At 37.4% G+C, this 18,317-nt stretch overlaps 1 protein-coding gene across 1 annotated transcript in view; it reads right to left on the bottom strand.

The window, feature by feature from the left end:
* Positions 1-1,518: 1,518 nt before the first annotated feature.
* The window catches only part of IRS1 (insulin receptor substrate 1), a 37,248-nt gene continuing 20,449 nt past the window's right edge, over positions 1,519-18,317 (bottom strand). The window contains exon 2 of the mRNA XM_072407933.1: positions 1,519-2,588. Within this exon, the coding sequence (XP_072264034.1) occupies positions 2,584-2,588 (5 nt within the window). The 3' untranslated portion in view covers positions 1,519-2,583. The remainder of the gene's footprint in view (positions 2,589-18,317) is intronic.

Consider the following 18,317-nt stretch of genomic DNA (forward strand, 5'->3'; position numbering starts at 1 on the left):
TTTAGGTCTATATATTTTGCGAGGTTGGGTTTACTTATACTTGAGCACTTTTTTCTCAAGTTAAAGAATTGTCTAGATATAAGCAGATATTTGATTCTAGTAGTAAAACCAAAACAAAAAATTAGAGATAACCGAGATACATTGTCCCTTAATAAACTGAACAGCTTCATGCTGTTTGATACAGTGGAATAAATCTTCTTCACTGCCATATGCATTCCAAAATTTTAAAGGTGGGCTCCAAAGAATATCATCACCACTCTTTGAAATGTCCATCCCAAGTCATGGAACCACACTGTTCCAAGGTCTATGTGAAATGATGTATATTTAATCTAGTAAAAAGTTTCGCAAACCTATGATCAAGTTTCACCAATAATTTAGGTTCTATGTACATCTGCACAGATAGCTGAATATGTCTTTCAAATACTAATTGTCCCATCTGTGCATATGAACAAATGAAAACATGGACGGTTGATAAAAAAAGCTTGGGAAATATTGACCTAATAATTGATAGATGGAAGCAGGAACCATTGCAGTCTCCCTAAATACACTGCAACAGTGTGTGGTTTTCTGTTCCTCTATGCCAACCTCCACAGAATACCAGCTACTGGCTCATTGGTGCCACCATAGGTGTCTGGAAAAAGGACATTTAGCCCTCATGAAAAAAAGTGAACCACAGCTAGAGACAATAGTAAAGCGGGTTTAAGAACAACCCTAGCCAATGGACTGGAGGTATTTTAAATACCTGAATGAAATGTCAAGCAAAGGCATAATAAACTGAAGAACGCTGGGATAGAGTCAAGCCCTCTTCCAGATTAGTTTCAACCATTTTTCCTGAAATGTCATTGTAGATGAAAAATGTTAAAATATGAAAAATAATATATGTATATATTTCACAGACCAAAACCGAGCAAATAAGTAGTTCATACTGGGAATTTATATATACTTTTAATCAGTGTTGACAAGATTTAAAAACTGATTAAAGTGTAAAGAATTGAAATAAAAACAAACAATCATTATTAGCTTCGACTAAAGAGGCACTGTCATTTTCCTAATATTGAGTCTGCAAACAGCCCACCCCTTAGGAATCAATTACCTAGGCACACACCTGGCACACTTTAAAGAGTGTGGCACGTGCTCTCCCACATGTAAAAGTACTTTTGTAATCGGTGAATCAACATCACATTGGAGGCTGCATAAAGTCATACCCCAACTAAACTTGGACATTAGGTAACCTTGAAGCTTAAACAGACAGGAAATATTACATCTGAAAGGCAGCAAGGGAGGGTGGGTAAATATACCTGCCTGGAGATGATGGGCTATGTGCAGACACTGTCACTTTGCCTTTATTAGACCAAGTGAAAGCTGCTTTTAAATGTTGGACAGGCTGGGAGTTTGAAGCTTTTGTGTACTGCATTGAATTCTATTTTACACAGATGTGTGGACATTAATAAAATTGACAATGTGAAAACCCGTAAAATGTGTGGGAAGATCATAACATACAACACACTTGCCAGAAAAAAAAATTAAACGGTATCTAGTTTATTACATATAGAAAGATTTTCCAGAATTTACAAACAACCACATTATTCATTCCAGGGTGTTTTCATTTTTAAGAATTCAGCCAAATTCCACTTTCTTTTTTTTTCTTTTTTTAATATTTTGAAACTTTTTTTTGCCTTTTTCTTTTACACTATATACATTGGAAGACTTGAATCAATATATTTTTTTTACTTTTTACCTGTGCATTGAAAAGATCTGGGTTTATTCTAAAACCTTTGAATATCATGTTTTCTGGGGCCCTCAGTTCAGATGATGCTCTTAGTGAAAACTGCAGCCCTATCTAGCACAAAAGGAGTTAACGCAAAACACTGCCAGGAGTGTTGAGCTGATGTATTATTATTAATGCTCAAATTACAGCCACCACTAAATAGGACTGAATACAGGAGACCTAGTAATCTAGGACCCCTTTTTAGGTCTTCTTACCTTAAAAAGAAAAAGTACCTACCCTATAATTTTATTTACCTTATTTAGCAATTACCCAAAGTCTGTTTACAACAGAATACCTCAAAGTCCCATGTATAAAAAAAAAATGGGCTCCAGCAGGAGGGAAGAAAATAAAGTACATGTATAAATCAAAAACCTATGTTAAATATTTAATTCTCACCAATCATTATTAACAGTTTATCGTACTTAATAATTTACACCATTGATTTGTAATACAGTTCTTTTTCTTGTAAATTTCAGCAGCAACTTAAATAGAGTTGTGAACAATGTGCGGGTTAAGCGAGTCCATGGGCACCATGGCTTGGTGCTGGGAGTACCAGGTCACTGAGGTTGACTCCAATGATGAAGTAGAGCAGATAGTCTGTCATCACAGTGCTTTTTGCTTGGCACAACAGGGAAGGTGCAGTTCAGTCAGATGACTCCTGAGGTTTGCGTGTATAGTAAACAATGTGAAGTGGATGCAGCGTACCATCTATTGAAGAGGAGGATGTGAGGTCCTAGTTGTGATGTGTGAAGGCTACCGAGAGTCCATAATCCCTTGAGACTGAAAGGGTGCGTTCTTGAGGTTGTGGAGGTTGTTTATTCTGGAAAGAATAAAACAAAAATTCCAATAAATACAAACACAAGAAAAAAATGCAATGATCAATAACACTCCAAAATAAAAAACAAAAAACACACAGTGGTTTTAATGCCAGCAAACCTAAATAAAATAGGACCCATGGGTCCACACATACACTGCAAAAACAATTGGCCCTTATCTATTTTCCAACTATGCTAGTTAAAATGTGGGACAAAACTGACTGCAGAGAACAAGAAGTGTTTGCCAGATGCCACCTACGGCTTAGGTTTGACCTCACTGGGGGTATGTTAGGTTGACAATTATTCTTGCCACTTCAATGCCCTATATTTTTGTGGTACCCTATGAAAAAGAAAGTTAGCCTTCTTTCGCAGTGTAATGGTAAAAGTCTCAGATGTACATCTTTAAAGCATGATGGAAGGGGACAGACTGAACTATGACTGTGGACTACATTACCACCTACCAAGGTATGGTAAGATTCTGCTTACCTACAGGTATATTTGCACACACATGCTTTTTTGTTCAGCATTACAAAAACAAAATTAAACTCCCTGCTTTGATTTGAGAATGGGTAGTTGAAGCTGCAGTGCCCTTTGAAACTTTTGAAGTCATGTGGGTGTGCTTTACATAGCGGTTGTCATAAGAATTAGCAATAAATAAATGCGTTCTATAAGATTATACAGCTTTGATGTCTGCAAATTCCAATCTTTTATGTAAATCACTGAATAATTTCACAAACCACCCCTTAGTCACCCTAAGCAGCGTTACAACTTCCACATAATCTAGTGCCGTGAGGTCCCACAGGTCGTGCCTAAACAGTTTATTACAGCCATGTCACAGGCTTCAGTAACAATAGATTTAGAGATAGAGAGAGCTAAAAATCTGTGCTTAGATCACAGTCTGGACTTGCCATTGTTTCTCAACAACAGTCAGTATTTCCTTAACAACCTATAAAACAGCTCTCTACACAACTGGCTTAGAGCAGGGGATCTCGGGCTACAGTGAGCTCAGCCTAGGATCATTTAATGTCACTGACATCACTGCTGGCAGCTTCAGAACAGGGAAAACCTGTGTTTAATCTATTTCCTACTTACCGCCAGCATTAGTTGGAGTCCCCGATAATACAGCTTTGTGGTCGGGGCTGAACATTTTTGTTAGATTACCCAATCCTTCCTGGCAAGTAAAACATGTAACTGAAAGCTAAAGAGGAGTACATGTTTCACATCTGTTCCAAGGTGTGTTTTACAGGGACTGAACCTACCTTTCAATTCAGAAAAGCAGGGAACAGAAAAATCCAAGTTCTGTACAGAAGAAACAATATATATACGAAATGACTCTTGGCTATATATATATATATATATATATCTATGCTAGGTGGAGATTAGGGTTCTATTAGAAGCATGCTAGGTGGTCTTAATATAATGCTGCAGGCCAAACCACTGTATCAAAGATGGAATCTGCTAAATCTTTTAAGCCTCTCACATAGTGAGTACAGTTATCAATGCTTAGCTTGCAATTCAAGTGCTAAGCAAGCTGGGTAGGTGACTGTATTTACCAGCATTGAGATCTATAGCCTGCATGTGTTTTATTATTGCCATATTATGCTCCAGCCAAATACACACTAAAGTTCTCTATTTCCAATATACATCTCTTACAAAAGCTCACTGAACTCATTGATATAAACATTTTCTGGGGAGAACAGCACAGAACCTATTTTGGTTTTGCTGAGCTAAATTACTGATGGGTTTTGAACTCAACAGTAATGTTGCTAGTATGCATTTTTGGAAAGTAAGAAAAACCTGCCAAACTGATTCACCATATCCTGTGACAACATAAAAATATGAAAACAAAATCTCAATATTTGCAGTATATACACAATGACATCTAACATTTAAACATGGCTGCCCCTCTGTGAGTAAGGCAATATATTACTATGATCTGAGTTATTCTCCTAAATCGTGTTTACATTATTAACCCTATCAAGTAAAAGTATTTTGCTAGCAAATTGCTAAAACTAAAGTATTTCAATGGAACTAAAATCAAGTGTTAAAATGTTTAGCCAGTACCCTGAACAAACCCCCACCTCCAGCTGTGTGGAGGTCCCTAGGCACTTCTATACCAACAGACCTATAGCTGTATGTATCTGCAGTGTTAGACCTTAGACACTGCTCTCTCTAAATGTTAGTTTCAAGGTGACCACCTCCACACAGAAAGACAGTGCAGAACATGGCATGTTATGTAATGGGGAAAAGATCATCAGTAGGGAGACCATACACAATGCTGACAGCAAATAATTTGGCACCGTTTGCCATTTCTGGGCACAGTTTCCAGAGTTGTGTGTGTAACAGCAACCAACACTATTTTTCACAAGGCTAAAAACTGCATCAGCTTGTTTCTTCAATGAAAGAATTACATTAAATGCTTGTGTCAGGAAAATATACTATTTGCAGATTCTCTGGTTTCAACACTGTGCAAGTAATGATCAGGAATATGCAGAAAGTGAAAATAAAACTACTGTTCTGCAAACATGTTCTGGGGTACAAGGCAGTAAATCCTGAGATTCAGCATGACAACCAAGCAAATAGCATTTTCAGGTGTCAGATACCCATCACATCCAAAATCTGTATTTCTAAAATTGCAATTAACACACCAACAGGCAGAAAACAAACCACTAAATTTTACATCTCATAGGAGAATCAGTTTTAAACAACATGACAGTGATGAAGTTATATATATGACAAACAAAAGAAAGCAGGTGATCCCAACACAAAGCAATGTCTAGATTTGCAGTTAGTGGTTTCTACGAGGAACAAAATCAGCATACTTTGCACATAAAAACTGGGTTTCAGCTCTGCCCATAATTCAGAGAAAGAACTAATGAGGCCGAGAAAAGACGTCATGTCTGGTTTCATCTAACCATCTTTAGAAGTCTTGCAAAAGTGATCATTAAAGTTACGTTTCCATATGTGGAAGCCTTGTTCTGGGCATTGCCTAATAATTTAGCCATTACAGCATTCAAAGCTTTGCAAAACAGCACACTGTCACAAGGGTACGATTAAGATTTTGGTCAGAGCCTTCCAGACAGAGTAAGCTTAGCAAAGACTCTCCGGAAAAGCAGGCTGAATTACTTCAGAAAAGGATTGATGCAGCCATTTCAGTGAATATGTACACATTAATTAAGATGGGTAAAAAATAATGTAGTTTTCAATGGCAGTCTGCTTATACCACCCAAGAAGCAGTGTTCTTTAGATTTGGGATCGGCTGCATATACTGAAAGAGAAAATAGCAACCGATCTTCTTTCAAACATGCCTGCCCTATATGCTTTGTTTTCTTATTGGGAATGATAAACCAGGTATGTGCTGAAGGCACCATATTGCTGCCAATCCTAATTAGCACCTATTTGTTCCACTTACGTGCAACAAGTAGTAATGAGGATTGGTAGCAATATGATGCTGCCCCTGGTAACTTTATGCCAACATGTAGTAACAGCTTACCCGTTATAAAGGTAAGGACTTACAGCGTTGCTAACTCTAGTCATCTTCTTGTAGCACTGGCAGCCCTCATTCACTAGAAATGGTGGACTAAACACCTTTTAAACACTGTTATTAACAGGTAGTTAACAATATATGGTGAATATGACTGGCCAAGGAATAGGAGGCTGGTGAGGGACAATTAAAATAAGACTGGAGCGATCCAAATGTGGCCAGCAAGGAGTAGCATATGGCTGTAGGGAAACATATCAGTGTTCTCCCCAGACCCTTTTAGCGGGGTGCATCACCCGGCACATTTCAGTAACCACCCGGCTGTTTTTGGGTGGATACTGAACAGTTGGTTCTCAATACAGGGACTGCCACCCGCCAAAATGTTCTTCCCACCCAGCTTAAAAAAATTTCTGGGTTGAGCACTGCATATATTGGTGTATTTGTACCAAAACTACTTATGGCCACAGTTACTGTGCAATGTCCCAAAGCTAGGATGCCTCCATTGTACAAACAGCATGGGTTAGGAGTGCAGACATTGTGATTTTACCACACAAATAAGCCAGCGCAAGAATTTCACAACAATACACAGGCTTCTCTTCAACTCCTCCCTTCCTACCCCTTCCAGTGTAGACATTACTCTACAGACAGGTGGACACTTGCCCCTTACTGAAGAAGTGAGTGGAAATCTCTGCACATCCATCTGTTTATTTAAGTCTGTGAGGTCTGCTGTTTTTCCTTCTATTTGTGTTTCAGACCATATTTTCAAAGCCCTGAAGCCCGAGGGTCAGCCAGGCAACATTCAATTGTCAGAAGGAGATCAGCAATAATATCCGCCTTATTTATCTATTGCTTTACTAGAAGAACACATTTTTATAGTTGGAAAAAATATCTAAATTTCATGGCATACTGGTTGTTTACCAAGCAGCAAACTATTCACAAAAGATTTTCTCAACATTTAACCTAAGTACACACATGCAATAATTGTCATTAGAAAACCAAGGACTAACGACAGATCAATTATCCACAAATATTTTGAACGATCGTATTGTGCATAATTCTGTACATGCTGTAACAATACGATCGTTCCACTAATAATTCCACCAATATTGTACACACGCTAGATATGGTCATTTGGACGATGCAATAAGTGACATGTAATGGAGAAAGTGTATTACAGAACAATCCATGATCATTGAATGACCGCACACACAATAGAATGCGAACAAGCGTTGCCCAATCAGATCCCCCGAGACAGTTGTTCGTTTCCAGCGACAATCCTCGTTCATCAGTGTCGTTGTGCACTTTTTTAGTTAACGATTATTGGACAAACAGTCGTTAGTCCTTAGTTTCCAACAATAATTATTGCACGTGTGTTCGCAGCTTTAGTCTTACATAGCGGATACAAAAAAAGCAGCCACTGCCAGAAATCCAATGAGCTACTTCTTTTTTGGGCTGACAATGCAGTGCCTTATCTACAATGAAATCCCAACCAGCATTGTCAGCCCTATCTTCCAGATAAAAGGAACCATTCTACCCCCAGTCCCTCTTTGCATGCACACATCATTTTCTTTCCCAGCAAAACAGTGCGGCTATCTTGGACTCTCAAAAGCTTGCTCAGGAAGATGGACTTTTATATTGGAGTATATGTAGTATAGGAGATATCATTCTGGAAGAGCATGCCCACATCAATGAGAACTAAGCTTCCAGTTAGTCCCTACAACAATTATGTAAGACTGGTAATAATGTGGCAAGGAGTCACAAAGACCATTACAGAATAAATGAACAAAGTTTCAGGGTAAATTTGGGTAATGTCTGGATATGCGTTTTGATCATTTCCAGAAATGTCACCACCACTGGCTTTCAAGTATGTTTGAGTAGATGTCTGTCACTCTTTTCCAGTAATGATTTAATTGGTGGCATTGCACTAGTACAGTAATGTAAAAATCATCGAAAAACAAAGTACTACGTCCATCTTAAAACAGAACAGTTAACTCAAAGCTTTGTGCAGCTGCTAACACAATATATATTACACAAAAGCTGAAAGGACTGCTACAAAGCTTGGAGCCAAAACATTCAGAGGCTCTAAAATGAAGCCATCTTACTAGTTTAAACTAGAGGCATACACCATCTAAATATAGAAGTGATGCCTCAGCACCAAGGCTTTGTAGCATGCAGCATCTTCAGAGCCAGGAAATGCCAGGGATAAACCCTCAGAAGAATGTTCTGCTAAATAGATGCAGCATAAACAACACAAAAAAAATGACATACTATCCAAGGAAGTCCCACTCATTTTTAAATTCTTATTATATACATTTGATCAGCTAAAACAAGATTGTAAGAACCAAGGAGCAGAATCAGACTAACTTCTTAATTACAAATGTATGCAATATTACAGTGTCTCATTAAAACACTGGCATTGGGACACTCAGGCAGAAAATGCACCAACAATATGATTCTTGTTGTTTAGTGGTAGGTAACAAAAAGTTTATCAATACCACATACATAATAATGATTACATCTAAGTAACAGATATACTAAGTGATACTTCCAGACAGGTATAGCACAGTAATGGAAAGATGACAATGCAGTGGGGGGGGAGAAGAAATATTTTCAAAAGTTCTAAAACAATTTTAATTGCCTACAGTAGTAGGCAGCTAGAATGAACTGGCACTTTGCAGTACTTGCTGTTTAGTTTTGGTTGAAAGTCCCCTTTTACACCTTTGCAAAGACAAACTTTTAACACACTTGCTTTACCTCCATCTAGTGAAACTCACCAAACCAGCAATTTAAACATTCTCTGAGATGCAACAACATTCATTTACTCTGTTCTGAGCTGATAAATGTACCAGAAGCACATGGTGAGTAGTGTGATCTCTGATAATGTGCCCACCAGGAGTACTGCGAAGTACCACTGCAAATTACAGGAAATGTTTGTTTTGCAAAAAACAAAAAAACTTTCTTGCCATCATGTCGTTTTAAATCTAAATTACAAAGTAAAGGGTCACAATACATGCACACAGCATGACTGTTAGCTAAAGCAGTGTCACAGATATCCCTGCACATCATCCTATATAAAAATTCATGGTTACATAATTGAATACAGACATTAGAGTGGATGTAAGCTTGCCTGATATACTATCTCCGGTTTTCATTATTTGTACCCTTATTATTAACAGATACTGCATTCACCAGCTTCAAGTACCCCCGAATGTCACTGGTGTTTGGTGTACTCACATCTGAAAGATATTTGCATGGAGATCAAAATATGCAAAGGAAATGTACACTGTGAGCATTTCAAATTATTCAGCGGTCTCAAGACTTCAGTAAAACACTGCATTTATTAACAGAAACTTTCTCATAATTTAAATATTTCATGTAGCCGTGCCTCACAAAGACCCTGGGAATGCCAAAGGCTCTAAAACAAAGCCTCCAACACAAGGTACTGCATGCCCCTCTAATGGTAAAAGTTAATGTGGCAAGACTAAAATATATATTCAAGAGCAGCTTTGTCAAGCCACAAGTATGTGTATCCAATCACATGTTCCCAGACACACAACACTCCCTGGGGCAGGTATTTCTTACTGCGCCAAAATATATATACACACACACAACACATTTAAACCTGAGAAGAACTAGTTTTTCCCTGCTGAGACACATATCCATGTTATGTTAGATGTAAGGTGTTTAAACACCAGTAAAAGACATTGTATAGTGTATGCACACATTAACTTGCAGAAGAGTACTTGGCAAACAAACCTCTAATGCTCACTAGCGACGAGGATGTTTTGCTGAATTTTTGTCATCGTTAAAACCATTTAACTAAAACCTCTTTCTCTTCGAAGAGCTCTGCCCTGTCAAAACTTAACAACCCCACTGTGGGAACTAACCTACATCCATGAGATTGACTTTTTCACCCTCTAAACCAAAAGGTTAAACTATCATGGTATAGGGAGCCACCAGCCTATTGCACCTTATTAAAGAACTTTTTGATAAATGTCTAAAGGTGCGTACACACTTCCAATTTTTATCGTTCAAAACGAACGACGAACGATCGATTGGGCAAAAATCGTTCGTAAAAAAAGTAACCAACGACGCCGACGAACGAGGAAAGTCGTTGGAAACGAACGACCGGACCGGCGGATCGGATTGGACGACAATCGTTGACCATCGTTCGTGTGTACGATCGTTCGTTTATCGTCCATGGTCTGAGCATGCGTAATGAACGAACGTTCGTTCACTTTCCTGTCGTGCACATAGTTCCTCTATCGCTCAAACGATCATATCTATTGTGTGAACAATATCTACGAACGATCGTGTCGTTATCTCTATGTGCAGGATCGGTGCTATACGATCGTTCGTAGATATCCTGCAGGATCGTTCGTCGTTGGTTTTCCAACGATAATAATTGGAAGTGTGTACGTAGCTTAACTTTATACTGGCACACATAGGAGACAGCAAATTTTTACTTTACACTTCTGGCCTAACATTACAATTTACAGACTACAATCCTAACAATAAGGCTACCTTAAACCCTACATTTGTTTCACGGTGGTTTACAGTGTAACTGCAATGCATTGCCATTTATTTTGCATAGCACTCCAACAAACTACACAAATCCACGTCAATACACAAGTGTTTCCGTGTAAAACACCATACTACCCAGATGGAAACAATCTGGTATTGGGGAAAAGAAGATTGCTTTCAGATTTTTTGTGCATTTTCATGGTTTGGTATTCCATTATGAATGGATGGCTTGCCTTAATGCAATGCAGGTAAATAATGTCTGTGGTAACATGCCACAATGAACCAGACCAGATTCAGAAAGCAAAGCCAGCAAAATGTTAAGAAAAAAGGATGCAGAATTGATCTGCTTGTCCCCCCCCCCCCAGTTATGCAAAAAAAAAAAGCAGATTAGACATATTCCACTACTAAAATTTTTTGGTGAGTTTAACAAACTGTTTTGTGAAGTTGTGAAACTAAAATGCAAATCCGGCAACTAAGTGTTTAATGAAAGCACAGGATCATCGTATATGTCTGCAATATGCAGAATAAAAACAAAAAAAAATTGCATACCCTGGCTACCCTTAAGGGTTAAGGCACCAGAAAATCTAAACATCTAAAATTTATTTGTGAATGTGTCATAAAAGTCACATCTATACCCAAAATAAATGATCACACTGTCTTCATTCTACTTTCCAGGATGCTACCTGGGAAATAAATCAATTCAAAAGCTCCAGTTGGCAACGTAATGTAACGACATGATATGATATGGGAAGGATCAAGATGTTAAAAAGTCACTATATTCAGATGAGGGAAACTAATGCCAATGGAGCGTTGTACATTCAATGTAGACTAAGATGTGGTAGGACCAGAAGAAGCAAATTTAATGAACATGTTCTGTAGAGCCAAGGCTATAGCCCATAGAAAAGGTTATCCGGACCAGAACTGAAATTTAAGAGTCCTACGTAAAGAAAGCAGGCTGAAATTATAAAAAAATATAAAAAAAATACCATATCATTCATTTGAACCAAGCAAGTATAATAAAATAAGAAACCGTGACACTCAGTTTCTGAAGTCGAACACATGATGTTCTGTGAAGGATCACTAACGCCATAGAGAATACATATTCATGAATAACCACTAAGGAAGTTATTTGAACACTTCACATTTCAAACTCTGTTTAGCACTTGCACATCACAAGAGTCCTTTCCTAGGTTTGACTTTGAATGGTGCTGAAGTGCTCTTGGGATAAGGTTAGACATAAAGTAAGGCAAGAAGCAAAGAGGGAGTGTACCAGCCAATACTTCCCCTGGTTTCTCACAGGACTGATTCAAAGCACTCTGCCCCTGGAATGCTGCCAGCTGGGGAACATGACGCACTCACTAGCATCAAACCGCATGTGAGCTAGTATGTGTGACAGATGCATTATTTTTAAACCACTCATAAGAAGGGGGAAAGGAAATGGTCTAAAACTGTTCATTAATTATACTTAAGGACTGAGGACAAAAGAAAACCATCTGCAACATACATGAAGCCACCATTGTACAAATCAATTATTTATTGTGTGACACTTGTGCAGTAATTAGCGTGCATTGTACAGACTGCAATAACCAGCACCAAATACTCTTATGGCAACAGCCAAAATGTTTTACAGATGCTTTCACCAACAAAAAATGAGTCAAAAATCTCCACTGCAAGATCTCAATAGTATCTGGAACTTAAAGACTGATTAAAATCACACCTTCCGCCGCAAATAAGCAAATAAGCAGCAGCTCCTAACTTTTACAGAACAACCACCAACCAAATCAATGCCCTCTGTGGATTGACATGCAGAATGAGGTAAGATCTGGAACACTGAGCCATGATGCTGATGATGCCAGCTTTAGAGATAAAAAATAATGTTTATTGCAATGATACAACACCTAAAGAAAAATGGTGCATACTAATTTGGTACAGGAGGGATATTCTGTGTGGTCTCCTGATGCGGTAGGCCATGGGCTTAAAGGTTTGGTGTGTTGTGCGTTCAGAGATGCTCTTCCCACACCTTGGTTAAAACAAGGGGTCATTCGAGTTACTGTTGCCTTTCTATCAGCTCCAACCAGCCTGCCCATTCTATTTCAATCTCTGGCATCCACAAGACATTTGTGCTTAGAGAGCTGCCTCTAACTGGATATTTTCACTTTTTTGGACCATTCTCCAAAGTAAATTCTACTCATAGTTGTGTGTAGAAACCCATGTGTGCTTGGGATAGGAGTTTCTGAAACACACAGTGCAGTCCGTCTAGCATAAAAAAAAATGCCACAATCAAAGTCAATTAAAATCATTCTTCTTATTTTCCTTTTTGATGCTCAGTTTCAACTTCAGTTGGTCATACTGACAATATCTACATGCCTAAATGAACTGAGTTGCTGTCATGTGAATGGCGGATAAGACATTTTATTAACAAGCAGTTGAACTGGTGTACCTAATAAAATAGCCACTGAGTGAACACAAACTTTGTTATTTAATGACACAAAATATCTTGAATAAGGGTGGGTGGTTATCAATATAATATATTGATATGTGTATATATATATATATATATATATATATATATATATATATATATATATATATATATAACACACACACACGACTCCACAATTACAATAGAAATCTTTGAGACTGCTTTCTTTTGACCCCTGTATAGAGTACCAAAATTTACTTAATTTGCCCACTTCTAGAATTCTGTATTTTCTTCTGAATGCAATTTTCAAAGAAAGTCAACATCAATGTGTACATAAAGCTGAAGTGTCAAGAGACTAAACTCACAAGTGTAAATATACAAGTACATGCTGCAAATCAAAGATAAGCTGTTCGAGTACAACACAACAATTGCATCTTTTAGCAGTTTTATAAAAGAAATAGTAGTACAATACAATACATTTATTTGAATACATCTAGAATAAGAGGTACAATCTACAAATGTAAACTCTAAACTATGTTCTATGACAAGCTATCAAGATTATAAAAGACTTAAATAATTAGTGAAATGTCTTCTGGCAAATATATATTAAAAAAATTATAATATGAAGAAGAGTACTGGGATTTCAAAAGCAGCTAATGAAGTCAAAGCGAAGGTAAAATACGCCACATTTCACAGAAGAAAGCAATATCCCAGGGAATCAACCATTAATTGACCCCAAACCAGTCAACCCTTTCACTACTCAGTAATGAAAAAGCTATTACAAGCAGAAGTAGAGCCATGAAAAAATGGTTGAATTGGCAATTCATGTTTTACTTTTACACTATGGTGTAACTAGAAATCACAAAACCACATAGAAAACAACTTAATGGGATTACAACTGGGAAAAAACATTGTAAGACAAGTATGGCTCTGCAGAGAGGGAGTCTTTTTCCGCCAGGGCAGTAGGTGCAAAGGATAAGGTGTTCACGGTTTAAAAGTAAACCTATACTTTATAAAGCAATCCACTCACTAACATTATGGGGTTCATTTACTAAAGGCATTTAGGATACTCACTTAGTGAATTATTTATCCGCATCATCCTTATTTACGAAGATAAGTGGATAAAATAAATCTCTGCTGACTTCAGCCATCCAATCATGTGCAAGCAAAAATAATTTTTATTCAAATTTCATTGAAAGTGAATTTTTACCATATTTGTTAGACATACAGTGCATGCCAAAGTATGGCACAGTGCTTAGGATGAAACTCATCTCGCTCTATCAATGAAAATTGATAAACAGGTAACACCCAGCCACAGGGATGAGGAATAGTGGGCACCTCTATAGTTAAACTGCCCTGTTTACATGACCCACTACAGATGAGGCAACAACTGCAACAAGCCGATCACTGGTGCTACCTGTAAACAAAGAGAAAGCAGGGTAACGTTTTCTTGTTTTCCTCTGCCACCGCTCCACCTGCAAGTTTTATTTAGATCTTAAAGTCCAACTAAACTTGATCTTTGATCATTTCAATTGAAATAAAGTAATACCTGAATACAAAAAGTACATAGGCAGAGTGGAGGACAAAATACCAAATGCACTACCAAAGTAGAGAGAACAATCTATGTTGCACTACATTTCCCAGCATTCCTGCATTACAGTAGAAACCATATGTCTCCATGAAGAGATAGAAGATGGATATTGTAGGGCCTAAAAGGCAAGCTGCAGTTCTAGCAGTAATGCTTATAATTTATGAAAGCATTTCTCTGCCAGCTTTGTGTTTACAAGTGCCAGCATCAGTTGGTTGAGCTTTGTGGGTCCACATTGACAGTAGTCTGAATAGCGAATTAAGTCCTTACAAAGAGCCCCATTGCTTTACATCTCTCTCCTCTCAAATTGGCCTCTTACCTCTTTCCCACCCCCTAGATCTCAACTTCTATGGCAGTAGTTCCAATTGTTTCACTGCACGTTTTACTCTTTAATTAATGTTTGGATGATTTACATATTCCATACATCCCTTCTTTGCAGTGTCATTGCTTCCAGTCAAGACAGCCTCTTTGAAAATGTGAAACTTATTCCTTGACCAATGAACCCAAAGTATAAATAATAAAACACTTTTTTTTTACTGGTCAAGTCAGATGACCACAAAGAAAAAAAAGCAACTCTTTTGTTTGCAAACTGTTTTATTATTTAAAATGGAACAAACAGGAACTTGCAGCTGTCCAAACTTAAAAAAATATTTCAAAAAGGAGCATAAAATCTTCAATCTTGTTGGGTAACATGGAGCTTACAAAGCAGAAAACGGGAGTGTTGTTCTCATGTTCAACATTCAGAACTGCCTAAACATTCACTGCTGCCTCCATGAAAACCAATACCACCAAACTAGCTGCACCGTGTGTTGTTTATGTGCAACTAAAGTTAGCAGCTGAAACAGGCACCATAGAAGATAAATCAAACCCGTACGTAGGGTCCATATCCATATGTTCTAGGAGGTTATGAAACTGTTATGTTAACAAAACATGTTATGTGATTAGGCTTTAGAAAACTAATGGCTAAGTGCAAGGTTTTTGTAATATGTAATACATTTTATTTCAGCCATCACAAAATGGCCAATAAACCTTTATATGCTCTTCATTCGCATCCAGGTGAATGAAATTCACAAACAGCGCCTGTCGTAGTACTACAGACATTTAGAAATGAACAAACACAAAATTACATTTCAAGAGCAACTGTATCTGTTGAAAAAACTGAACAATTCTACTTTGGCAGATCACAGAAATAATGTGGTTTGCCACAAGGTGCAAATTGTAAAACACGATTATCCCACATTCCAAAACAATTGATTTGATGCATCATAACAGGGAACTCAAAGGGTTAGATTGTAAGGCAGGTAGCAAAAATGAAAAATAAAAAAAATCAGGATCTGAGCAATTTAATTTACAGAGTTTTTCTGGAAATGTATTTTCGAAGGCTGGACATTAAAATCATACATTTACATAATGTGATCTGTAAATGGGCAACGTAAACAAGACATTTGACCAATGGTAGAATTCTTAAACTAAATATTCATCTTGATAAAGGACAGAAAGAAAAGAAGAAAGGGAGAGGCAAAATGGGATTAGGGGGAAGGAAGTAAGGAAAGAAAAGGGGAAGGGGCAAAATATAAAAAAGAAAAAAATTTACAAAGCCTGAAAAATGAGTCACCAAATAAGGTCCCAGGTGTGCTTTTTTATGTCTTGAACAGTAAAGCAATAAAATAATTCTGGATATCATTGGATAGCATGTGAGTTGCTCTTGATTTAAAATATAAGATAAATAAGTGTATTGTTAGGGATTAGGGAATTTATTCTAAATTGGAGGTAGGTGTCTCACCCAGATTTGTTTTTGTTTAGTCAGTTGGGATGAAGGAGTAGCACAATGGTCAAAACATTTGGTTGACAAAATATTCTAGAAGCACAAATTAAAGTAGAGTTTCTCAAAAGAACAAGCTGGGAATAAGAAAAGCAGGTACACTGTATTCCTCCCCCGTACAAGTGGTGAATTACCTGAGGCAACCATTAGATGCCAAGAAAGAAAGCGTATGAAGAAAAAAAAAAAAAAAAAAAAGCTTCCGCAGCAGCCAGGAGGCTATCAAAATCAACCAGGTGGAGCACCCAGTAATTGCCTAGTAAGAACATTATGTTCCCTCCAAATTGGCTCTCCATGCGAGATGTTCCTGGTATAACCAGATCAGCCAGTCCCACTTAGGCCTGCCTCAATTTTTTTTTAAACTTTGTGCTGAACTAACTATTGCTCTGTTTTTGTGACTATAAAACATTTATGTTTGACCTACATATCTGAGCAGTTTTAGAAGATGTTTATCTTTCAAGTACAAAATACAATGAATAAGCACTTGAGAGTATTTGCACTTCATTGACTTGTGTGCAGCTAATGCTGTATATTTCCATGAAAGGTTAAACATGCTTTTGTTTATTTAAGCCTAATAACCTTTAATGAAGAAAAAAACATTTTAAATAAATGAATGCAAGTTTTGTTTACAATGCAGGTCTGTCACATAACATTCCCAAGCTTTTTGTTTTGCTCCAGTTTGGACTATTTTTAGTCTCTTTTCATTGCAATTTTTGCATTTTCTCAGCGCCTTCCTTTTATATCTCCTTGTGGTTTTACAGTCTTCACAAGTATGCAGAGCTCTAAAAGTTTCTTTCCCTGGGAAGAATAGAGCATAAAGCAATGCCAAAAACATTACAAGCAAAACCGCATAACAGAACCATTTGTGCCACGCGTCAGATACCAGTGGTTACAGAACTTTAAGTCACCACAAAGATATTTGAAAAAAAAAAATAATTGAAAAGCAAAATGTATTTGACTTGAAAGTGGTTTGTTTATGCTCTGACAGCCATATCAGAGTTATCAGAAACCATGCTCTCATCCCTCAAAAAAAGTACCTTTAAGAATTTATACGTTACATGGCCATAATAAATCAGACCAACTCCTTTGGCAAGCCACTTAGCTAGTCAGCACAAATTCTTCCTTCCGTTATAAATCGTGAAATGTTCCTAAAAAAGGAAGTGTCCACAAGCCATGAAATGAAACGTAGAAGGAAATTATTTGACCTAACACCATATTAAAAAAGGACTTGAGATGTGGAAGTTATGGCTTATATCCAGTCATCCCGGGAGAGGAGGACTTTTAGTTCTCTAGAGAGAAACATGAAGGCTCCCACTGAATGAGTCTTTGTAGTCATGCGGAATCTTTTATTATCAACTTAACCATTGATTTCTGACACACACATTTGTACACTAGTTACTCAAACTATCCAAGCTGGATAAGTCAGATGGCTACAGGACCATTCTGACAGAGAGAACATACCCCTAGTGAAAAATAAAGCATTTCAAAACTGTCTGAGGTTACCACTTTTATATTTAAGACAAAAATAAAACGTCTGGCTTTGAAAATGTCACTCAAGCAATACTTTGGGTAAGAAAATCAAATGTATATTTACTTTGCTCCTTATACCTTTTTCCTGCCAGCAATAACAGTCTTGCATGGATTTCACTACCACATTTTGTGTGGGTTTTTTCTAGGTAATGCTCTCATACAATCCAAAAACATGAGGTTAGCAAGACTAGCTATCCCACAAACCACGCCTACTGTGCAAGTTTGTGCCAGTGACTACTGACTTTAGATTGTAAGCTTCTTGGGGAAGGGCATGATGTGAATGATTTTACGTCCCGTGTAGAATACTGCAGTGTCCGTGCTATGAAATAGGTAAAGAAAAATGTATAGAAATGCTTTTTCTCATATGAAC

The sequence above is a fragment of the Pyxicephalus adspersus genome, chromosome 4 (genome assembly GCF_032062135.1).
Source record: "Pyxicephalus adspersus chromosome 4, UCB_Pads_2.0, whole genome shotgun sequence".
NCBI classification, from domain to species: domain Eukaryota; kingdom Metazoa; phylum Chordata; class Amphibia; order Anura; family Pyxicephalidae; genus Pyxicephalus; species Pyxicephalus adspersus.